This window comes from Aspergillus melleus, assembly GCF_016097325.1.
Source record: "Aspergillus melleus strain CBS 546.65 chromosome Unknown contig2, whole genome shotgun sequence".
Classification (NCBI taxonomy): domain Eukaryota; kingdom Fungi; phylum Ascomycota; class Eurotiomycetes; order Eurotiales; family Aspergillaceae; genus Aspergillus; species Aspergillus melleus.
In genome coordinates, this window is record NW_025763371.1 from 2,513,777 (window position 1) to 2,536,502 (window position 22,726).

Below are 22,726 nucleotides of genomic sequence, written 5' to 3' on the forward strand. Positions count from 1 at the left end.
GATTTTCGGGATTTAATTGTCGTCCTGTTGCATCGATGGGTGGTCAAGGCTTCTGTATTTCTTTCTTTAGTTTTCCGGTAGGAATAAAAGAGTCGCTCAATGGCATGGATTCTTGATTTCGAGCTGGACCAGGCAACGGAACGTTTTATTCCTAACATCATTTTGATAACTGGACTCTAACATCCAGCAAGCTCTATTTACGCTGGTATAACTTCAAATTTTATTTTCATGGGTCCCACCAGTATGGTAATCGTCCACCAAATAAAGTCCTGTCCACGTTGACATTGCCCAAAGTCCCATATCATGAACTCCCTGCATGGGAACTATACGTCAAATTCAACCGCCTCCGGCAGCGGCAGCCTGACCCGATCCCCCGGCGGCACCTTCACTCAACAGTTTTTGTCTCAGGGCTGAAAGCATGCGAGTTAGCAGGTATTCTAGATACCAGAGCTGGTGGTAGCCCGGGAATAACATACCGTCTTCGAAGAGCCTCTGCTGCGAGCTCTTGGTCTGCACGATCTTCTCCAATTCCAGCAAGTTGGCATCTAGGCTTTTGATCTTTTCGTCGTAGAACTCGATCGCTTTTTGCGGTGTCTGTTGGTTTTCATCAAGTTAGCTTGGTTTGCACGAGCTAGACTTCGGGACAATCATTCCAATCTAACAGGTGTGCTCTCAATCACCCCCATCTCTCTCCATAGATCCAAATGAACAGTCCCAGCACTCAACAAACCACAATAAAAACGAAGGAAGAATGGGAGAGGGGAAAACCGCACCTTCTCAACATAAAACCCCGTCCCAACATCAACGAGGACCTTTTCGCGATCCGCCAATTTCCCCTTCACGTAGAGCGAGCTCGTCAGGGGAACCAAGATATCATCTTTTCCGTCAGTGCCCTTCTTCTTGGAGCCCAGGACACCTTCGTTGATGGAGCGCACGCAGTCGCGGAACTTGGACTGCGCGGCGCGCAGCTTGGCGTGCGAGGAAGTCAGGTGTTCGAGTTCCGAGGAGAGGCGGGATTGCAGGGCGCGGAGCTGCTGGGAGGAGAGGGAGTTGATGTTGACTATTGGATGAGATTGTTAGTCCCAAGAGCTTGGGTTGCACCTACAGCAGATGTGTGTTTTGGAGGAGGAAGACTTTACCTGCGCCCGGAGGGGGGTCCGATGCGGGGGTGTTTGGAGGGGGCATTTTTGTTGGTGTGTGGAGGGTCGAAGGAGCCTCCGGATTGTGGGTGAGTTGAGGTTGAGTGTAATACGGGAATTGAAGATCGAGGGTCCGGAGGGGAGCTTCGGAGACACTCTTGAGGGGGTTGAGGTCCGTCGAAGAGAAAGGAGCTGCGGACGTTGAACAATAATGGAGATCTTTCTTTCCGGCGTCACGTTCGGGGATTCTGGTTTGGGCTTAGTGCTGTGCTGATTCAGCGGGTACTTTTGTAGGTATTTTGATGCCTGAGGTTGCACTATGCTCCCCCAAAACGTCAACATTGAATCAATATCTAGCACCCTGCATACATCTGGAAACACACTATGACGTTCTTTGCTCACCCTCTATGGCACTTTGCATATGTAACACTGATATAGAGAAGACTTCTACAGCTTTACAGCCAAAATTGTTTTTGTTTTTGGTTTACACTGAATCTGTAGTGTAAGTGCCCCAATACACCATCAGGTGACCTCTCCCTCCATTGCCTGGACATAAAAGACCCGGATTTGCCCTTTCAACCTCTTTCTCATTCTCCTCATCCCTCTGAGTCCTCTATCCTGCACTCATTGGCGCCTCCTTTCTTCCTCTCCTGTCCCCACCGACCACACTATATATTGGCCTTTAGATCGGTGTATCGCTCCGTTTGGTTCACTATATATACTGCCCGATCTAATGCCTAAACTCGTTTGTACTTTTGAGGCTGGTATAGTAGTCGCCCAGGAGTAGAACTACTCGGATAATCCAACTCGCAGTGGTATCGTACAATTTCGCGTTAATATTTCTCTGTAGTTGGCCCGGAGGATGATTCGCCAGAGAGTCCTTTATACCCTACTGAAATGGTTACTGTCAAGCATAGGAGCACGTCATATTATAGTGTTATCTCCTCCTGCCGACGTCTGACGACCAATTTCGCCGTCGGATCCGAGATCAAAGACGTGCCATAGTTTATAGGATCGGCACTGGATCCCTCAGCCAGGCGGAAATCATACTTTAGCAAAATATGGCAAAGTGAGATCTTCTCCACAGCATCCGCAAAGTATCGTCCCGGACACGCATATCCCCCATGTCCAAATCCGACCTCGTCGACGCTGGTGTTGACTAGTTGGTGGAGATTTTCGTGGCCGGGCTCTTGTCGAAGTTTGTAGAAGCGGTATCCGTCAAATTTGTGCGCATGCGGGTATGTAGAATTGCTTTGCATGTGTTCTGAGGAGACAAAGAATGTCGTGCCTTTAGGGACCTCGAGTCCATCAGATAAGCGGACATTGGTAAGCGCTTTGCGTCTCATTGTGCCTATTAGGTCTCTGTCAGCTCAGGTAAGGAGGTAAGAGAAAGACGAAAGAGCCTACTGCTTACCTCGACTAATTGGTTTCAGGCGCTGCGTTTCCTTGAACACGCTGTCCATAAGCATGAGTTTGCGAAGGGATCGTCGGCTCCACTGCTCGTCTTTCATTACCGCGATTATCTCCTTGCGTAGATCCTGCACCAGGTCTGGATGCTTCGTCAGATTCAGCATGGTCTGCGTCAGTAGATCCGTCATCGTATGTTCCGATACCATCGACAGCGTCAGCTGGACCAACGCCGGATCGTAGTCGTGACCGTCTGCTGCCTCTTCCATCCATTGGATCGAATCGAAATACTCAGAAGACTTTCCTTGCGCCTTTCGCGCTGCCTGGGACTTCCGGCGCTGTTGTATGACTTCGTTGACGCGCTGTTGAACTTCTCTCATGTCCCTACGTAGGGTGCGGCAAGGGGCCAGGAACCAGTGGACAAGATGTCGGAAGATCTTAGGCCAGTTGTACATCGTATCGCCCGCTTGGAACGAATTCACAGCATTGCGCTTGACGAGCTCCGTCCAAGCCTGATCGTGGGATAGGTCCTCTCCTACCAAGATGCGGCTGCTCATACCAGAGTGTAGTGTCAAAATGGTGTCTTTTAGCGAGATCTCATGCCACTCTGCATAAAAGTTAGCCGAGATGCGATTTGGGGGGAGTTAGGCTTCCCACCTGTGTTATCAGTCCAAATCCGCTGAAGATGGTTATGGGCCTCTGAGGAGAGGATGCCTGCAGATTTCTCTATAGTCCGCTTTTATTAGCCCAGATGAGGGCCCCTCATCGGCAGTACTATAAAGCTAGCTTACCTATGGCCGAAGTGAGTTCTTTAAGCACAAAGGAGTTGAATGTCTTATTTGCTGGCATATACTTCGTAGTAAACGCTGCGAAACCAGGGAGGTTCCCGTGCATTTTCTAGTCCCAAGTCACGTAAACTTAGCTACTGCCTACTCGATCGTCCAAAGGGAGACAAAACATACCTCTTCCGTGTACCCGAATACATCGAACCTTCTGTCTTTTGCAACCTCTTCTGTGTATTCGTGGGATAGGATCAGATCGATCCCCATGTCTGTCAATGCATAGAAACCTCTGGGCGACTATATCGGAAGACCATATCCTTATTAGATTATGTCGACCAAGTGAAGTTCCCGGTACTCCAAGGGGCAGACGAAACCCACTTTTGCGAATCCAGCCCTGAGAATCTCTGGTCCGTTCGCCACATAACGCTTCCGAGCCCTGTACGAGGATAATTCCCATGGCTTCTTACCATTGAGCAGTGGCAGGCCGGCCGTATATCGTGGCCTATAAGCAATTGCAAGCAAGAGGCTACTCAACAGGAACACAAATACCCCTGGATAATCGGCCCGTACAGGGGCGATGATCTCTAATGCGGCGCTTAGCATAATAGAACCAACAGATCCACAGACTGAGAAGAGATTGTCAGCGTGCGGACCGCGGATGCTGGATGAAAGATATACTCATGGGTGTGCTTATATGGAACTCCTTCTATATGGTCCAGGAAGGGGCGCTACACCGCTTCATTGTTGGAATGTCCAAACAAACCCCTTGCTTGTACTCGGCTACTACTGGAGTTAATCGCTCACATTGCTGAACGCATTGTGGGACTGGGGTGATGGTCTGGAGGGAGAGTGCTTAAATTCTCTAGCACCATATTGTCGCAATATAGAGAAGTGCCGCAACATCACCATAACAGTATTGGTGAATGCGCAAGACTGCGGTAGAAGATCAAGTAATAAAATGCTGGGGATTGGTTTGTTTGACGACCATGATTTCTAGAATCCTAGAACTATATCGCTAGTTGAAGAGCTTAGATGGTTTGCCAAATAATAATCGTAACCAAACCGTAGATCGACGACCTAGCGATGGCCCTACTGGTTGTTATTACCCTTCGGTTTAGCATACGCCACATCATGTCTCCTGCTTTGGGCATGTAGCCTTCTACAGTTTTACAATCTTCCTGTATCATTGCTCAAGGCTCTCGGATTTCCATGTCTAATTCCCGCGAAAGGCTAGTTATAAACAAGTAAGCAACCAGAAAAGCATGCCGAATTAACGAACGAAGAGAAGGATGGCCCTGGCAAAGTATCTCAGGACCGCTGTGTCGACCCCCCAAATCCATCAGAAGGACTACTCAGTAGCAGACAGAAGCCTCTCAAGCAACTTATTGAACTGAGCCTCCTCCATCGTCATGAAACTGCCGTTTAGAAGGACATCTCGTTCAGCCGCAACGGTTATGGGAATCTCATCATCCAAAGCCGCCAGCATGAATAATGACATTTTGAACAAATTCACCTCCCTGTGCTGTGCAACCGAGTACAGTTTTCTGCCCCACAAGGTCAGCACATAGTGCGATCGTGTTAAGGATTCTTCTCTTATCGGGAACAAGAACACGTTATCGCCCGATACGTCAGGCAGAGTGGAGAAGAGCAACTGCGAGATCGTGCAGATCAGCTCGTCGGGATACATGTTCGGTTTATGAACGAGTACAAGGTCCCTCACTACCTCCTCTGATATGTGTAATCTGAGCCAGCTCGATACGCGCAGTGCCCATTTTCGCCAAAGTACGTATTCAGCGTTCGTCCGGTCGGGGCGACGCAGATTCGGGTTGATCAACTGTGTCAAGTCCCAAGCATCCAACGCGGCTTGGACACAATAGATCCAGAAGGCAAAGTTGTTCTGGCCTTTGAGTATGGGTATCTCAGGCAGGCCGATGGTGGTTCTCTTTGGAAGGTTGTCTGCTTGAGTGCTCGGAGAGGGGCGGTGATCTTGCGCATATTGCTCGTTGCTCGGTAAAGGAAGAGCCTGAGAGAGGCCGGCGAAGGGAGGAACTTTGACTCGTTTAGATGATTCGTCCATCTTGGAGTGTCGAACAGGGCTCTGTGAGGGTAGTAAGGAGGGTTGCCACAAGTTTAGAAGATAGATGGATAGTGCTGTTTGGATATATGTGCTTGTTTAGTGGATAGCATATGTGTAAAAAAGGAGTTGAATGTCATACAGGATTTCAGCGTAAATAGAGAGGTACTCGCCTGCCTGGTTTGCACCTTCCTGTTCCATTCAACCAAGTATAGGTAAGGAAGGCGGGCGCAGGAGCCATGTAGACTTCGAAATAGGAAACGTTCATGTATACTTTGGTCAGTAGAGATAAGGAGGCTCATACCGTTTACCTCAGTACATCACTAAGCGTACAGCATCATCATCAGAAACAGAGACCAACAAATGCAGGGAGGCAATCTATCCCTTAATCGATCTTTAACTCTGTTATGTTGGTTTATGTCGTCATTCACTCATCAGCCTTCACGAGCTCTTCTCGAAAAACATCATCAATTCATCACACGTGAAGGTTCCAGTTCAATCCAATCCAACTCGCGTAAACAACCACTCAAGTTCAAGTTCAAGTTCAAGCTCATGCACTCAGGCTATGAACCGGATGAAACCCCTTCCGCTGCTCGAACAGATTCACAATCGGCATGAACAGCTTCCTTCCTTCAAACGAATCCATCCGTCCCTCTTCCTCTGCAGTCTTCTGCGCTGCCGCAAATTGCTCAATCTCCTCCCAGCTCACCCACTGCCATTCCTCGCACTTCTCTGGTTCGAGGACCTAACAACCCATCAGAATCAGTCACAACCAAGCAAAGCAAAACTAAGCCAATAAACCAAGAGGAGCAAGAGAAAAACAGAGAGAAAACAAAAGAAATCCAAGAGACGAACCTTCACTTCCACCTCACCTCCCCCAGGAGCAGAAGCAACCCTACATCCCACGAAACAAGTAACGTAATGCTTCCCCTCCGCCGCCATGACGTCGTTCGTGGCAGTCAGGAACTTGATGCTCTGCGGGGGCAGATTCAGGCCCGTTTCTTCGAGCACTTCGCGCGCTGCGCAGTCTTCAAAGGACTCGCCGAATTCAAGATGGCCGCCGGGAAGACCCCATGTTCCTGATTTTTGGAGGTTGAATATTGTGGCGGATGGCTGGGTTTTAAGGGGAGGGATACTAACCAGCGCCGTGGCTGCCCTTGCGTCGCCCGAGGATGAATTTTCCTTGGGCGTTAAGGATGAAGACGCCGACTCCGATACGGGGGTTCATTGTTCTTGATATTTGGTTTTCTGAAGTGTGCGGGGATATATGTGGATGTGGTGGGATTGGGGGGTTTGATGAAAATGGACAACGGTAGGCACGTGACTGAGTCTTTAGGAAGTTATTCAGGGAGAAATGAAAGGAGGGATTGCAGATATGGGGATGCTTATATAGAATCAGAGAAGAAAGAAAAGAGAACAGCAGACGGTGAGTCAGTGATTGTTGACTTCAACGCCAAGAAATGCCGTCGTTTGCCCTGCCCTACGGATACAGGTAAACGCCGCTCCGCCACAGCCATTTGATAGGCAGGCATAAGACACGGAGAATGCCTTGCTATAAGGTTTCTTCCTGAATTATAGGTGGATTTTGCCTTGGATTTGATTGAGCAGGCTGATTCGTGCATTTACCGTCAATTGAGGGGTTTTTCTTGTTGTTGATTGACGTGAGATTATGGATCGGGGTTCCTGTCCAAGGCGAATGAGATGAGTTGGGAATATGAGGGGTATAGAGACACTAGTATACAATCTTTGCACCGCCTATCTATTGTACAAGGACGCGGACATGGCCGAACACTCCACTATAGTCGGTCCAGTAAGGATTTGACAAACTCCGACAGTCGGTCCAGTGGCACATCTTCTCTCAGATTATCCAGTCGACGGCATTGCACTTCCAAGGTCTGCTGTTTCTTCCATCCCTTACCCACAACCACGATCACCGGATATCCGATCAGATCGGCATCGCCGAGTTTCCAGCCCAACTGCTTGTCGCGGTCGTCGAGGATGACATCGATCGGAGAGCTGGAGCCGGAATGCGCGCTGAGAATATCGTACACCTTCTCGGCTTCTTCCTCTAGACCCTTGATCGGGACGACGATGGCTTCGTAAGGGGCCATGGCACGCGGCCAGTTGAGACCCTTGGAGTCCGCGAGGCTGTCGGCGACTGCGGTGATCATGCGGGAGACGCCGATGCCGTGACAGCCCATCTGCATAGGCACAACCTTATCCTCCGTGCCGCCGCCATTGTGGGCTTGGTCGAGCATGACGGATGCTTTGAGAACCTCACTGTATCGGGTGCCCAGGTGGAAGGTGTGGCCGAGCTCAATGGCAGTGTGCGTTTTCATGTGTCCCTGAGCACATTGGCCGCATTTATCTCCCTCGTGCATCTTGACCAGGTTGAGCCCGCTGGTCGTCTCGGGGAATCGGTCGAGCATTGAATAGTCGATGTCGTCTACCTCGCAGTTCACCTGCTGGAGCAGATCACTCAGAGGAGGCCGTTTGTACACGCGCACCTGCGAATCGTACAGATCCATAACCCGCGGTCGGTAGGAAGAGCTGTCTGATGCCTTGGCAGACTTGATCTGTTCCGTCCACTGCTCCAAGGGGTTCTCGACGCTGAGATCGAGATCGATACCTGCTGCGGTCGCGACGGATTTGACAGCGTGAGAATTGACCTCTCGTTTCACGGGCTCCTGGCCTCCGTCTTGCATGGAGAATATCGGGTACCAGCCCCGAAGCAAGGTTTGCTTGTCCTTGGAAATAGCCATCCAGAGACCCGTTGAAACGGTGAACGCCGCGTCGATGGACTTTCCTCCGGTGTCAAATCCATCCGCCTGGGGTGCCTGGTGGGGAATCTGCTCGGGCCCATGGGCCTTCCCATCCGCCAACTCTTCGTTATAGACACTGTCGCAGCTGGTGCAGCTGATGATCGTGTCCTCACCTTTCGCGCTGGGAAAGTGAAATTCATGGCTCATGTTCCCGCCCATGTTACCTGAGTCTGCAGCAGCAACCAAATATGGCACTTTGAGCTCGTTAAAAAGTTCCGTGTAGGCGGCTTTGACTGACGAGTATGTCTTCAGCGCCTCCTCCACGCTGTGGTCGAATGTGTAGAGATCCTTCATGATGAATTCACGCCCACGAAGGAGGCCTTGCCGGGGTCTTGGCTCATCTCTGTACTTCCTCGCTATGATGATGATCAGCTGCCTTTCGCCGTATACAGCTAAACAATCTGAGCTTACAGATCTGATATACCCTTAGAGGCAGATCGCGGTAAGATTTGGCGAGACTCCCAACCAGGGTGGTGATTTCTTCTTCATGAGTGGGAGCGAGAAGAAAGCGAGACTCTTTGCGGTCAAGAAATCTGAACACCTGAAGAGTAACAATTAGCGACTAGCCTTAGCCGGAAGTAATGGGCCCATACCTCCGAACTGTCCGTCAAACGTCCGGACCGCTCCCAAAGCTCTTGGGCGGATATGGACGATAAAGAAACCTTGGAGGCACCTGTAAGCCCGTATTAGCTTTTTCGTTGCAGTATTTCGGTAGAAGTACATACCAATTGATTGCATGTGTTTGTCGATTAGACGCTCTAGTTTATCTTGAACACGTAGTCCCAGAGGTAGCATGTGGAAGATGCCCGAGTAAGCCTGAAGCAGATTAGACCCACCAGACTCGTTGAGTGCACAGCATGAACACAAACCTGTCGAAGAAAACCGCCTCTGACCAAGAGATCATTTGCATCCTCTAATTCCGAGTTAGATCTATCAATCAGAGCGACGACGGTTCTCGCGAGTACCTTTTTCTCCCGTGACATTCTTCTTCGAGATGCCACCTGTCGGGATCCAGAAGTTTGATATCCGACTTCGCCCATCAGTCTACAGAGTCAGCAATGATGATCGCACCTGAGCTCATGAAAACATACATGGTAACAGCATCCTGGAACTCTCTGGAACCGCAAGACTCCCAGATATGCTCGATACGGACCCGAGTAGCGGCCCGCAGTCGGGCGGACCCCGGAGAGCATGAATCACGAGAGGTTCAATTGAAGCTTTCACTAAACCCTTGAGTCAATTGACCGAGCTGCGCAATCCCCAGAGCCCCAGATTGATCGAAGTATATCTTCATGTCGGGAAGTAAATCAAATCAAACAAGTCGGAATCGATGGGCCTCCGGATGGCCCGTGCACCGGCCACTTCTCGGCGGAACCATTTCTCCGGCGGCCTCGTCCGTCTGGGATTTTCGGGCGGCAGAAAAAAAAAAGTTATCAGACAATCAATTCAATCCCACATCTTGGCTGATTTGAACTGCCCTTCATGGCTAAGAATAAGGGTAAACGCTCCTCCGGGGCGAATGCGATTGTCCCTGATGGTGGTGTGCCCATCAATGACTCCAGCGCTGCTGGAGATGCTTTCCCCCAGCTGCAAGAGGGGGCCTTTGCCGGCCTGCGACAGAAGATCGAACAGAAGTTGAAGGACCAGAATGCGGCGAAGGAGAAGAAGAACAACAACGCCAAGCCGAAGCCGGGTGCTAAGGATGCCCCGAAGCAGAACAACAAGCCGGCTGCCCCGACGCAAGCTGCTAAGCGGGGATCCGATGCCGATAAGAACAACCAGGGCAAGAAGCGTGATCGCAACGGCGATGTGATTGCGAGAGGAGGAAAGAAAGATGCGGAGAAGCCCAAGCCCACGAAGACGGACGGAGCGGATGACAATGATACCCTGCGACAGGAGATTCTGGCTCTAGGCGGTACCGAGGAAGACTTTGATCTACTAGCGGAGATCGAATCGGACTCTGAAGTGGAGGGTGCGAAGGAGACCCCCAAGAAGTCGAATAACAAGTCAGACGACGACATCCTACGGAAAGAACTGTCGAGTATGCTGGCTGTTGCGGGACAGGTTGTTCCTGATGATATACCCGACGAGGAAGCCGAAGCTGAAGATGAGGACGAAGAGGAAGAGGAAGATGACGAAGCGGAGGATAACGAAATGGATGTGGACGAGGAGGAACAGAGCGACCTCAACGAGGGCCCGGGTGGCGATGTATCGTCAGACGAGGAAGCTTCTCCGCCTCCGACTAAGAAAGAGACGAAGAAGCAGAAAGCCAATCAAGATCCGGTTCACAGCCTCCCCAAGGAATATTCCAAGCTTGTGAGTTTACACAAAAGTCTTGCAGGTTATTATATACTAATGCGAGGCACAGACGGTTTCCCCACGATCTGATTGGTACAACATCGAACTTCCTCCGATCCCTGCGAAGCAAGTCAACGCACTACCCCGACACTTGATTGACCGCGTGTACCAACATGCCCTTACACTGCTCGAGAAGGAGAGCAAGATGTACTCCGAGGCCCAGCAAGCTTCTGCGTCGTCCTCCCACAAGTTCTACACAACAATCATGTCATCCGGAACCCTTAGCGATAAGATCTCAGCCTTGACGCTTGCCGTTCAAGAGTCGCCCGTGCACAACAGCAAGTCGCTGGAGAGTCTGATCAACCTTGGTAAAAAGCGCAGTCGTGCCCAGGCCGTGGAAGTCCTCCGGTCCCTGAAAGATATGTTCGCCCAGGGTACCTTGCTTCCTAGTGATCGTAGACTCCGGTCGTTTGCAAACCAGCCGGGTCTTTTGACGGCCTTCCAAGGCGCGGGAGGCAGATGGTCGGAGGGCGACGCTCTTCCGGGAGGTCTCGAGGAAAGCCACTTGATCGTTTGGGCTTTTGAGAGCTTCCTTAAGGACCAGTATTTCGAGATGCTGAAGATTCTCGAGGTGTGGTGCAATGATGAGATCGAATTTTCTCGCTCTCGCGCGGTCAGCTACGTCTACGAACTTCTGAAGGAGAAGCCCGAACAGGAAACGAACCTTCTGCGATTGTTGGTCAACAAACTGGGTGACAAAGCGAAGAAGATCGCTTCCCGAGCCTCCTACCTTCTTCTTCAACTCGAACAAGCGCATCCACTGATGAGAATGACTATCATTAATTCTGTTGAGGAAGTCCTTTTCCGTCCCGGTCAGAGCCAGCACGCCAAGTACTATGCCATGATCACCCTCAACCAGACCGTTCTGAGCCTGAAAGAGGAGCAGGTCGCTATCAAGCTGCTTGACATTTACTTCACTTTCTTCGTTGTTTTGTTGAAATCTTTCAAGCCCCAAAAGGACAAGAAGAAGAGACATGGCAAGTTCGGTCAAAAGGGTGGTAAAGAAAAGGAAGATGCAGAAAAGGGCCAGGCTCAGACTGAAGAAATGCGAGATAAACTCATTTCGGGAGTTTTGACTGGTGTCAACCGAGCCTATCCTTTCACCAGCTCGGACACGGAGCGGTATGTTTTGAACCTGCCTGCTCAACCATGAGACTGTTACTAATTACTTTCGTAGGCTTTCCAAGCACATCGACACCCTGTTCCGCATCACCCACTCTTCCAACTTTAACACCAGCATCCAAGCCCTCATGTTGATTCAGCAATTGACATCCACTCACCAAGTTGCCGCCGACCGGTTTTACCGTACTCTGTATGAGTCGCTCCTCGATCCCCGGGTGGCTACGTCTTCGAAACAATCCCTCTACCTTAACCTGCTGTTCAAGGCATTGAAGAACGATGTGAACCCCCGTCGTGTCAAGGCTTTCGTCAAGCGCATCATCCAAGTTCTCGGCCTGCACCAGCCAGCCTTCATTTGCGGTGTATTCTACTTGATCCGAGAGTTGGAGAAGACGTTCCCTGGACTCCAGTCCTTGTTCGACCAGCCCGAGGAGAACGACAGCGACGACGAAGAGGTGTTCAGGGATGTGCCCGATGAGGATGACGAGCAGGAAGAGCCGGTGGTTGCTGAGGCCACCCCACAAAAGCCTTCCAACAACTACGACCCCCGCAAGCGAGACCCCGAGCACAGCAATGCCGACCGCACGTGTCTCTGGGAATTGGTGAGTTCTCCGCCCTTAATTAAGTTGCATGTGCGCATGCTGATACACTTTACAGCTACCCTATCTGTCTCATTTCCATCCGTCCGTGTCCGTCAATGCCGAGCATCTACTTGATCACAAGCCGATGAGTGGCAAGCCGGATATGACCATCCACACGCTGACTCACTTCCTTGACCGTTTCGTCTACCGAACCCCCAAGGCTTCGGCTGGTGTTCGTGGTTCGTCCATCATGCAGCCCCTTGCCGGCAGCGACGCGAAGGACCGACTGGTCAGCTCCGGCAAGCACGCCCACCACCTTCCCCTCAACTCGGAGGCCTTCTGGCAGAAGAAATCCGAAGATATTGCCGCCGAGGATGTCTTCTTCCACGAGTACTTTAACCGTCTCGGAAAGGACAAGGAGAAGGCGGCTCGCAAGAAGAAGGCCCAAGATTCCGGCAAAACCGGAGACGACGACGACGAGCTCAGTGACGCCGAGTCTGAGATCTGGAAGGCTCTCGTGGATTCGAGACCTGAGGTTGAGGGTGGCGACAGTGACGACGACCTCGACATGGATGACCTCGAGTCCGCCTATGACAAATCCGATGACGAGGAAGCCAGCGGCGACGAAGGCGTCATCTTCAACGACGAATCCGATGATGAGGATATGGACGAGGACGAGCCCGCCGCCGCCAAACCCAAGGCCCAGCCCAAGTCCAAGAAGGCCGAGGAGGAGTTCGACGAGGACGACGACTTCGACATGGACGTTTCGGACGACGAGGCCTTCGTGGGCAGCGACGAGGAAGTGGAACTTGGCACCGTCGACGAGCTTCCCAAGGACGAGAAGCAGGCCGAGAAGCAGAAACGCCGCAAACTCAAGCACCTGCCGACGTTCGCTTCGGCAGACGACTACGCGGCCCTGCTGGCTGATGAGGATGAGGGAATGTGAGACGATCAGTTCGGTGAATAGCATAGTAATCCGATGTGAATATTTCTACTGTAAAAAGTTTTCTTCGTCTCTACTTCGTAGGTCGTTGTTTCTCCCTCCCCTTCTTCTTCCTCCACCGTCAATATCTTGTTCAATAGAATCTCCTCTTCTTCAAGCCAAGATTCGTGCTTCTGCTGCTTCTCGCTATGAAACCCGCTACGTGGTGTCTACTGCGCTGGAAAAAGACGCCGACAGTTCGTTCAAGAACTCGGTCTTCCCATAATCAAGTGACTGACCAAAGCATAATCCTTTTAATACCGACGCTTTAGAAGAAGTGCCCTGGTCGATTCCGGCGGGCCCATCGAAGGGAAATTCGACTTTCTGGGTGAAAATGCCTGTCCAGTGGTTTACTCATGCCGGCTTCCGTTGCGTACGTTGCCAGTGTGCCGGGTAAATCTAGTCAACTTTCTCCATTAATATCGTACGGACAGTATTCTTGACTCGCCAAAGAAAGCCTGCATGTAGTTTGCCAGGCAGCACCAAGTTAGGGAGAGACCTGGCGAAATCGGCCATGACATATCAGAGAACACATAAGTTTCTGGCTGTTACAGAAAGATCAGAAATTACTCTGTGAGTTGAACCTTAACGCATCTTATTGGCAAGAACCTGGCTGATATTGATACCGATAGAAAACCGTCCTGTAGAGTTAGGGTTGACTTTAAGTCCTGCAGGGTGGTTACAAACCTGCAAAACAGAGCGGTTTACAGCGGCTTGCGAATCCTGGGAGCCACAGTGGGATCTAAGACGAGATCCTCCGCATGTCCGCCATTATCAAAACAATATGTGGCGCGTATCGGCCTCTACAAGACCACGATGGGCTGTGTTGTTGTTAGTCCACACTTTTCGATTGTGACAAGGTCCTGTGATGTTTGGGCCCACAGCATGTCTCCGGTGTCTCCGGATTACGAGCAGGATAGGATGCCTCTGAATCACCAGGACCCTACAAGGAATGGTCAAAGAATACGCACCGCGTAGCTGGTCTGGCCCCTGACACTATAACAGATAGGATTGAGGAACCGATAGCAGCTGTCACTCGGGGTCTTGTGAAGAATGCTCGGCCGCTTCGCATGTCTCTCATTTGCGTTGAAGGATTTTGAACAACGCACTTTGAAAATACTGGACTGTCCACTGTCATCAGATACTTGGACAATTGACCTTGCGAGAAATACAGGCGATAATTTTCAGGGCGTGGCCGCATTTACTCTCCAAGAAGAGCTAGGAAAGCCTATCTGAGCCACACCGGGGAGATACACATACATCCTCAACGTTAAGCTTCTGGCCTTCGTTGATGAATTTGGGCACAAGTACGACGACCTGGTTGTGGGAGCGACACAACGACGACCCTCTCGGCCAGTGAATATCATACACTTTTGCTCATAGTAACTCCAAAGCGTATGGAGTCCAACTAATTGCAGCTGTTGAATGACAGCTAGTCCTTCGGGGCACTGTGGATCCCGATTCCATTTACACTTAAGACGACTACGTCAGCCGGCCGCGAGGACTTCCTGACCCAGAAATCTGGGGATCAGGGAAGTATGTATCCTTGCGGTTCGGTCAGAGGGAAGCTGGGTCATTATCATACAAAACTCCGATAATGCTCCGAGAAGTTCCATAACTGGAACAAGTCGAAAGGACGAATTGAACAGCATTTGGCAAGGAGCAACAAAACGAACTTTTTATCTTCAGATAACCGCCGTTTTTGGGAAACGGTGTAGGGCTTCGATGAATAATCGACTCTCCCTTGAGGTTAGACTACAAATCCAACTCTGCGAATACCGTTCCGAGAAGTACTCGGGTTGCAAAAGGTCGCCCGGTTGTTATAGAGTACAACCGAGGGGGATTCACTTGTGTACCCAGCTGCGAGAAGTTCGCTCGATCGTGTCCCTGGGTGCAGCGTGATGAACATTCAGGCCATACTCAAAAGAACCGGACTTCCTTGGGGTCTTCTTAATAACCACCAGGCTACCGAATGGGTTGTCGAGATTGGACTCTCCGAATCGACGGGGAGGCGTGCGGTCGACGCACACAGGTAGTTTGAATCGTACTTCTTGATCGTCAAAATCTTGACGGTTAACATCGACAGCGGAAAAAATTTTCTGGATAACATTCAATCTATGAACGCCCAGGGATGTTTTTGGAGTGCTGACTCGCTGAGCAAAGGCCGCCGTCAAGCATTCAGTTATATGACACTAGGAGTCTCGATATCCGACTCTAGGAACCCGACAACTGCAGTCACTGGGTATCGGAAACCTGGTCCATGATGTACAAAAGCCGACAGAGAAATACGCTACGATGCAGCGCAGCGAAATATACTCCTAGGTAAGATCCGTCTGGTGTTCCAAGACAGTTGCGCTCCTGTCATCAACAAGGAAAGATTTATATGCAGTCCTAAAGCTCCATGCGGGAGAGAACAACCCTATTCTCCGAAACACATTTGTGCATGGAATGACCACATATAGCAAATGCGCCTCAGGTATATGCAGAGGAGGTCATACGCCTCTGTCGCAACGCACGAGTTGAGGACGAATTCCAGCAGATCAACTACATGTGGAATGGTCTCGATCCGCAGTTGCAACACCACTTACCTTCATGAATACGATCGATTCCATCAACACGGCTGCTCCATATTGGTAGCATGTCACTTGACTTGGTCGTTCCATACATCTTGGCCTAAGGGCCCGGTCGTTGACCCTCTCGAACACCTCTAGAGCTTCTCCATGACCTCCCGTCTTGCAGAGCTTGGTCACCAACTACACCGGTTCTACGAGCACTTGGAGTGTCCTTGGTCGCAGGACTTCAGCAACGACCTCATACTGAAAGCTCAATTTGTCTCTGCCACCCTTCCGAGACCTCCTTCAGTCAAGCGAGACAGTCTGTTCCCGGTCGACTGGTTGATCTACAAGCCCAGCGTCCGTCGTGCTGCGAAAGAGTTCATCAAGCTCAGCAAACACCTCGTGGACAGCGGTGACGAGCAATTTGCTGCTTGGTTTAGTCTGCACCCTCTCGATCGTGTCGAGTCTCCGTTATCTCTTGACGTTTTACGATCCCGCTCGACTTCGGTGGCAAGCTCGTTAACCGGAGCAAGAATCTCTTGAGCTCCCCGCTGAGCCGATTGTTACAGAGTCTCTCCATCGTGTCGATACCATTGCTATAGAGCCTCTTAATCGCACCGATCCTAATCCTGTCACACCAAGGGCAATAGAAGCTCTCGAGAACCCTGCAGAGCCTCCGACTGCGATCAGGTCGTCACATAGTTGGCAATCCTTTCAAGGCTACCAAACGCCTCTTCGATAAAGCCGCTGGCTACTTTCCCGACAGACGTGTAGCTGCAAGTTGCGCCGACAGTGGCCGGGCAACTCAGATTACACGATCGGGTTAAAGCCTCAGGATACAAAAGAAAAAAAATAGCCGAAGGCCATCGTCATCTCACTACCCAAAATTTCAAACTAGAGATCTATGTAACCAGGTCTGGCAGAATGCGGCATACAAGTTTAGAGACCCGACGAGGAGCGTGAAGCTCGTACTACTTACATGCATTATGGATGTTGAGGTACAACAGTCTATTGATAGCCTTTGCTACCATCAGCCCAGAAATACCTACGACCTCCGTGGAATATACGATTGGACAAAACCGGATTAAGATGAGAAGCATTGGACTGGTATGGAGACGCGATGGCTGGGAGTATCTAGTCAACAGCTTAGCGAACCGGGGGTGAATTCATAAAGCATTAGATATAATATGAGAATGTATCTTGGAGACTCACATTATCATTTTTTCATATCTATTCTCATGTTCTTCTCTCTTTCTTGAGGGTTGCGGCCAAAGAATGCTGATCTCCCAACCATAAACAGCTGTACATGATTATCGACGGCTTGCAAAGTTGAACAGACGGGGGCTTGTCCCGGTCGGGATCTTGTACTAGAAACCAAAGATTTCAAAGGATGTTTATTCCAATTTTGCAAGATGCAATGTGATCTTATGCGAACTATAGCAATAAATAGGGCTGCGGACTTGCTTGACCACGGCCATCTTTATCACCATCTAGATACAGGCGCATGTCTTCTCGCGAGAAGATTACAGCCACGAGCACGAGGAACAAGAGAACGAAAATGAAGCATCAATAGGAGAGATCTTTACGGTCACCGAATAGTGAGCATTGACCATATCTTGCGGGTGCCATAGTGACCCCAGTACGAAGTGTACCGTGTAGGAGAAAAAAAAAGAAAAGCTCCATTTACTGAACTCTGTACGTAGGCTCACAGCGCCTTCCTCCTTCAATTCATATAAAATTCGCAATAATGGATACTCGTACTCCGTCCATATTCCCACTAGCCAGACATAGATTGTTGGATGTTGAGGTGCATCCATGTGGGCCGACCCGAGATGGTGCAATCACCGCTAATCTGATACCATCGATGTAGAACCACCTGCATGTTGCGATGGGGCGACGATTGGACGAGAATCTGGGGCCGAATGACAAGCATTCTTGAGCTCCGATGGGGCTACAGTAGCTTCCTGACCAGCCCTAGTTAAGGTAGCTAAATGAAACTATAAAATTGAATCCGCTCGACTCCTGATCTGGACCATTCGATTTAGGCCATGGTACCAACTACTAGTGAGTTGGATACGAGGGATATTGGAAGTAATTTGTTGGTGTCAGTGCGAGATAGATGCTCTCATCTTACTGCTTCGCCCCAATATGTCGATGGCGTGCTCGATGCATTTTCCATATGGCTGCCCTACGCATACTTAGTACTTACTGAGTGGTTTACCTACTACTGCATAGTAGTGAGTACAGAGTACAGACTACGGTCGAGGCTAGGCCAGCCCTAAATCCGACAGTCGGAATCGGGAAGTGGGGATGCAGTGGCATGGCATGGATGAGTGGGACAGGTACTCCGTACTCCGTACAAAGATCGAGAACATACAAGGAGAGCCCGGTTGATAACATGTGAACGTGCCTGTCCCCCCGACCAGGCACATCTTAGGTTCGAAACTCCCCGACCGCAACGGCCTGCACAAGGCCCGGAGCAGATGGGAATGGCGCGGATGGGGAAAGTGAGCCGTGGAACCTCGAGTTCTAGACGTGGTTGTATAGAATGGGTGCTCTATCTACCTGGACCCTGCATATGTGTGAACAGGAGATTCAGGGCTTCTGCATCGGGAATTTGATGCAGATGGATGGGATCGTGACTGACGCCGGTGAGGTAGGTGGCGTCAGTCATGTTGTAGAGAGGGGAAGGGTGATTTCGCCAAACAAAAGAAAGTGTAAAGTGTACTTGTGGGGTGTATCCCTTGCTATATCGGAGATGAAAGACCATATGAGAACGAGGCATTCCCGTCATACGACGCAAGGGATTCAGGCACCGGTTAGCGACTAGAGTCTCCCAGAGAGGCAAACGAAGGCGACTGGGCGACCGGGGGGCACGGAGATGGCCGTAGTTGACAGTATACAGACTACAGCACCTAGACTGTACTGAGTAGACACACGTGGAACGACGATCACGCCATCAGCTAGTGCATAGCGTGCTCGAGGTTAAAACCAACCAGAGGCAGTTCTTTCCTTTTTCTTTGTCTTCTTTCGATCCCTGCAGGCAGTCAGACTATCGGTGCATCCTGCAGTCCTGCCAAGAAAGACTTGGCTGGTTACCTAATTATGAACTAACTTATGAATCCAACTGTCCCTTATAAAAAATTGAGTGGATGACTCATCGACCATGTTTGACTTTGCAGGTCGCACGCAGCCGACACCCAAGAAAGCCCGAAAGAGGCAAGTCAGTTCTAACCGGAAAAGAAAGACGCTTGCGGGGCCTGAGAAAACTCGGATGACTCCGCCTGGCCGCTCCGGAGATGCCATGATTGGCGGGAAGCCGATATGGAGGTGGAGACTGTCCCCAGACCCGCTGTATATCGTGGAATGCTCTCGGACTAGTTCGCTTCGGGTAAGCCTGCGAGCAAGAAGAGAATTGAGAAAAGAAAAAAGAAAAAAGAAACAAAAAAAAGAGGTGAGAAAATTTCAATTCCAATCGCTCGGTGTAGGACAGACATGGCTGTGGGAATTTCCTCATTTGTTCAGGGGAGAACCAGGTCCGTGGAAGGTCAGGGATTCAAAGTTAAGAGCCGTCAGCGTCCAGCGCCCCACGCCGAGCACGTCATGGTCTGGATGGCCGCATTGATTGCGTTGGGACTCGGAGCTTAGATTTATTTTATTTTATTATCATATTATTGAATATTCAATTTTATTTCTATTTCACTTCCTGCCGCTCTTATCGGTCGATCTTCACCGAATGGACGGAATTAATTTAAATCCTCGTTACTAGAAAGTTAATCTCAGCCAACGTGACAACCAGATAAGCAGGTAGAGAAAAGAAAAGAAAAAAAAAAAAAAAGACCAGGATTCCCATCCAAGTCCTCCTCTTAAGCCTTTACTTTCGTCCCTTGGCTTTGCTTCGCCTTTTCTTGATTTCCTCCCAAGACTTTTCGCCCCTCGTCCGGTGTCTTGGACTCTTGGTACGCCGCCCATCGTCTTTCCGGTAGGTCCATTGCACTTCCCACTTCCACCCCTCTAGCGAACAACTCGCTTGATTATTTCTTCACTCGCCTCGTTCGGCTCGATTTTATAAATCTCTCTGCCCTCGCCTGCCCAGTCATCTCAACCCATTGCTCGTCATTCACAGCCGGGGGAATCCCATTGTCATTTCCGATCCGTGATTAACCCAATACCTCTAGATTCATCCCCGCCTAGTACTTCCTGGAGCAGTACATGCATCTGCGACTCCTGAACGTGATTTCCTTTTCCCATTCCATCGACTCCTTCCACCTGCGGTTCGTCCGCTCCATCAAATGGCGGAGTACAACACAACCCAGGCCGCGGGCCGTAGGCCCTCCTTCACCTCCGACCAGCTCGATCCGGCCAATGACAAGGTGAAACTGGATCCCGAGACTCAACAGCCCATCGGAATGGACTCTGGATCCGAGGGAGGCGATGTCGGAAGACAAATCGAACTGGAGGCCGGGAACTCGATCAAGTATCGCACTTGCAGTTGGCAAAAGGTACGTCGCAAGCGCATTCAAACTCCCAATCTCAAAGCCCATTCATTGAACCATAGCTAACCCGGATACTCTGTTGTAGACCGCGGCGCTGCTTTTCTCCGAGTATATCTGTCTTGCGATCATGTCGTTTCCCTGGTCCTACTCCGTCCTGGGTCTCGTTCCGGGGTTGATCCTAACCGTATTTATCGCGGCGGTTGTACTCTATACATCGCTGATTATCTGGTACGTGTGTCAGGCTGTCGGTTCGGGAGCGCGCATACTGATGAGTGGCCTAGGAGATTTTGTTTGCGTCATCCGAATGTCCGCGACGTGTGTGACATTGGGCAGCTCCTCTTCTGGGATTCGAAAATTGTCTGGTATCTGACCGCCATAATGTTCTTGCTGAACAACACTTTCATTCAGGTTGGTTCTTCCGGGTTTATGTTATTGGACAGATCTAATGTCTAGTTAGGGCTTGCACTGTCTGGTCGGCGCCGAGTACTTAAACACGGTCACCGGCCATCCCACCTGCTCAATCGTGTTTGCCCTGGTGACGGCTATTGTGTCCCTTATCTTCTCGCTCCCGCGCACATTTAGCACGCTGTCGAAAGTGGCAACCTTCTCGGCTCTGACTACCTTCATCTCGGTTCTGCTGGCCATGATCTTTGCCGGAATTGAGGATCATCCCGCGGGCTACAGCGCTAAATTGGGCGAGCCCATTATAACGGCCATCCCTGTGAAGGGGACAACCTTCGTCTCCGGCGTCAGCGCTTTCTTGAACATCAGCTATACCTTCATTGGTCAGATCACCCTGCCAAGTTTCATCGCCGAAATGAAGGAACCCAGGGATTTCTGGAAGTCGGTAACTGCGGTCACGATCGCAGAAATCATCGTATTCAGCTTGGCGGGATCTATTGTGTATGTCTACACCGGTAATCAGTACATGACTGCGCCGGCATTTGGTTCGCTGGGAAATGAGGTCTACAAGAAGGTGTCTTTCTCCTTCATGGTCCCGACCTTGATCTTCCTCGGAGTGCTGTATGCCTCGGTGTCTGCGCGCTTCGTCTTCTTCCGCCTGTTCGACGGAACTCGTCACAAGGGCAATCATACTGTGGTCGGCTGGGCCGCATGGACCGGTATTCTGGTTGTCCTGTGGGTCTTGGCCTTTATCATCTCCCAGGTCATTCCATTCTTTTCCGACTTGCTCTCCATCATGAGTTCGCTCTTCGACTCCTTCTTCGGCTTCATTTTCTGGGGCGTCGCGTACCTCCGGATGAGGCGGGAGGACTACGGGCCGGGGTTCTATAAGAACCGAGGCATTCGAGGCTGGGCCGGAGCCATACTGAACGTCGGCCTGATTGGCGTGGGGCTCTTTTTCCTGGGACCAGGTACCTACGTAAGTTTTTCTCATCCTGTTATCTGTCAGAGCGCAGGCTTACTAACGAGATACCAGGCTTCTATCGAGAGTGTAATCTTAAACTATCGGGCTGGAACCGTCGGAAGCCCCTTTTCCTGCGCCAATAACGGACTCTAATGATAGTTTCCATGACATGTTTGGTTTTGTTTGCTGTACTGTTTCCAGAAAATAGCTGGGATTTGTGTTGTGATGTCGAATACACCTCGAGAGAAGGGCGGTGCTAATGTCGAAGGACCTGGAAGGCCGGATTCATTTGATGCGGGCAGATCTTCCGTTTCTACGCAGGGATCTTGTCGTTTTTCAACTGCCCAACCTTTATTGTCATGGGTCAATACAAAATAACCTACTGCTCGCGAGCAAGAAAGCCCTGTAGATCAGCCGGAAGCTGGTCTGCTGAAAGAAAAAGGGCTTGGAGACCACCCCAGACCCAGGGTGGGATTATGGATGATGCAGTGCTGCTTCTGTCCCTTGCTCGCAGCAGATCCTGGGGCATTTATATATATGTCGTCGTAGATCACTCGCTCTACTCACGCTGTGGTAATGTATGGGCCGGATCACCGCCTGGTGCGGGCACCGCCACGTCTGGGGTAGCATGATGATAGAATAGAACTGGAGGACCAGGCGCGAAAATTAGATAGGATTCTGCATTGATATGATTAGACTAGCTGATAAAACCACTTGTGTATATAGAAGATCCTGGAGTTCAACTCTGAAGAATTGGATTATAGTCGGAGCGGATGCTTGAAGCTAAATCAAACGATGTCCCTGTTATTCGATTCTTAGAGATGATTCAGATACTCAGACAAATTGGCATCAACTGAGAATCCGTGATATCATCGTGTCCACAGTCCACAGTCTATCGTAGATGGAGTTGCCCGACGTTGTCCGCGGGAAGACTGCCCTATCGCCATGTGACTTTCCCGCTATCTCCGCATGACCGTCCGCTCTTCAACCCTCGCGTTGCTCCTCCGGTTTTGTTTCTGTAAATCATCCTCTACACTCTTCAGAA

General features: G+C 50.5%; 8 protein-coding genes across 10 annotated transcripts; 3 read left to right on the plus strand and 5 right to left on the minus strand.

Annotated features, from left to right (window-relative positions):
- Positions 1 to 336: 336 nt before the first annotated feature.
- On the minus strand, positions 337 to 1,185 carry GIM5 (prefoldin subunit 5; the record flags this gene model as incomplete). The annotated part of the gene is made up of 4 exons (XM_046085321.1): positions 337 to 410; positions 477 to 594; positions 774 to 1,060; positions 1,140 to 1,185. The coding sequence occupies 4 exons, from the start codon at positions 1,183 to 1,185 to the stop codon at positions 337 to 339; spliced, it is 525 nt and encodes a 174-aa protein (XP_045941284.1).
- Positions 1,186 to 2,068: 883 nt separating this feature from the next.
- Positions 2,069 to 3,595, minus strand: LDX57_003668 (cytochrome P450; the record flags this gene model as incomplete). The annotated part of the gene is made up of 5 exons (XM_046085322.1): positions 2,069 to 2,490; positions 2,554 to 3,153; positions 3,204 to 3,272; positions 3,338 to 3,443; positions 3,509 to 3,595. 5 exons carry the CDS (start codon positions 3,593 to 3,595, stop codon positions 2,069 to 2,071), a joined length of 1,284 nt encoding a protein of 427 aa, XP_045941285.1.
- Positions 3,596 to 4,676: 1,081 nt separating this feature from the next.
- LDX57_003669 (uncharacterized protein) lies at positions 4,677 to 5,405 on the minus strand (the record flags this gene model as incomplete). The annotated part of the gene is made up of 1 exon (XM_046085323.1): positions 4,677 to 5,405. The coding sequence occupies one exon, from the start codon at positions 5,403 to 5,405 to the stop codon at positions 4,677 to 4,679; it is 729 nt and encodes a 242-aa protein (XP_045941286.1).
- Positions 5,406 to 5,952: 547 nt separating this feature from the next.
- Positions 5,953 to 6,630, minus strand: LDX57_003670 (nucleotide triphosphate diphosphatase NUDT15; the record flags this gene model as incomplete). The annotated part of the gene is made up of 3 exons (XM_046085324.1): positions 5,953 to 6,147; positions 6,258 to 6,481; positions 6,543 to 6,630. 3 exons carry the CDS (start codon positions 6,628 to 6,630, stop codon positions 5,953 to 5,955), a joined length of 507 nt encoding a protein of 168 aa, XP_045941287.1.
- Positions 6,631 to 7,028: 398 nt separating this feature from the next.
- On the minus strand, positions 7,029 to 9,507 carry LDX57_003671. 2 transcript variants are annotated; one of them, XM_046085325.1, is made up of 7 exons: positions 9,316 to 9,507; positions 9,190 to 9,268; positions 9,094 to 9,137; positions 8,950 to 9,040; positions 8,818 to 8,897; positions 8,636 to 8,765; positions 7,029 to 8,580 (listed from the first exon to the last, which is right to left on the minus strand). In XM_046085325.1, the coding sequence occupies exons 1-7, from the start codon at positions 9,415 to 9,417 to the stop codon at positions 7,199 to 7,201; spliced, it is 1,908 nt and encodes a 635-aa protein (XP_045941288.1). In that variant the 5' UTR covers positions 9,418 to 9,507; the 3' UTR covers positions 7,029 to 7,198. The 2 variants fall into 2 exon arrangements, with proteins under 2 accessions (XP_045941288.1, XP_045941289.1); XM_046085326.1 differs by having other exon boundaries at positions 9,094 to 9,268.
- A 161-nt stretch (positions 9,508 to 9,668) lies between these two features.
- On the plus strand, positions 9,669 to 13,282 carry MAK21. Of its 2 annotated transcripts, XM_046085327.1 has the most exons (4): positions 9,669 to 10,540; positions 10,593 to 11,704; positions 11,760 to 12,303; positions 12,359 to 13,282. In XM_046085327.1, the coding sequence occupies exons 1-4, from the start codon at positions 9,707 to 9,709 to the stop codon at positions 13,226 to 13,228; spliced, it is 3,360 nt and encodes a 1,119-aa protein (XP_045941290.1). In that variant the 5' UTR covers positions 9,669 to 9,706; the 3' UTR covers positions 13,229 to 13,282. The 2 variants fall into 2 exon arrangements, with proteins under 2 accessions (XP_045941290.1, XP_045941291.1); XM_046085328.1 differs by having other exon boundaries at positions 9,669 to 11,704.
- A 2,702-nt stretch (positions 13,283 to 15,984) lies between these two features.
- LDX57_003673 (uncharacterized protein) lies at positions 15,985 to 16,362 on the plus strand (the record flags this gene model as incomplete). Its single annotated transcript, XM_046085329.1, has 1 exon — positions 15,985 to 16,362. One exon carries the CDS (start codon positions 15,985 to 15,987, stop codon positions 16,360 to 16,362), a length of 378 nt encoding a protein of 125 aa, XP_045941292.1.
- Positions 16,363 to 19,633: 3,271 nt separating this feature from the next.
- Positions 19,634 to 22,703, plus strand: LDX57_003674 (putative neutral amino acid permease). The gene is made up of 5 exons (XM_046085330.1): positions 19,634 to 19,801; positions 19,998 to 20,321; positions 20,401 to 20,543; positions 20,597 to 20,723; positions 20,773 to 22,703. The coding sequence occupies exons 2-5, from the start codon at positions 20,112 to 20,114 to the stop codon at positions 21,832 to 21,834; spliced, it is 1,542 nt and encodes a 513-aa protein (XP_045941293.1). The 5' UTR covers positions 19,634 to 19,801; positions 19,998 to 20,111; the 3' UTR covers positions 21,835 to 22,703.
- The last annotated feature ends 23 nt before the right edge of the window (positions 22,704 to 22,726 follow it).

Coding starts and splice junctions, on each gene's coding strand:
- LDX57_003671 (XM_046085325.1), bottom strand. CDS start 9,417: ATGCTCTCCGGGGTCCGCCCGACTGCGGGCCGCTACTCGGGTCCGTAT. Junction 8,898..8,949: donor CAAACACATGCAATCAATTG/GTATGTACTTCT, acceptor ACGGGCTTACAG/GTGCCTCCAAGGTTTCTTTA. Junction 8,581..8,635: donor TCTAAGGGTATATCAGATCT/GTAAGCTCAGAT, acceptor TCATCATCATAG/CGAGGAAGTACAGAGATGAG.
- MAK21 (XM_046085327.1), top strand. CDS start 9,707: ATGGCTAAGAATAAGGGTAAACGCTCCTCCGGGGCGAATGCGATTGTC. Junction 11,705..11,759: donor ACCAGCTCGGACACGGAGCG/GTATGTTTTGAA, acceptor TTACTTTCGTAG/GCTTTCCAAGCACATCGACA. Junction 12,304..12,358: donor GCACGTGTCTCTGGGAATTG/GTGAGTTCTCCG, acceptor TACACTTTACAG/CTACCCTATCTGTCTCATTT.
- LDX57_003674 (XM_046085330.1), top strand. CDS start 20,112: ATGGCGGAGTACAACACAACCCAGGCCGCGGGCCGTAGGCCCTCCTTC. Junction 20,322..20,400: donor GCACTTGCAGTTGGCAAAAG/GTACGTCGCAAG, acceptor ACTCTGTTGTAG/ACCGCGGCGCTGCTTTTCTC. Junction 20,544..20,596: donor TATACATCGCTGATTATCTG/GTACGTGTGTCA, acceptor TGAGTGGCCTAG/GAGATTTTGTTTGCGTCATC.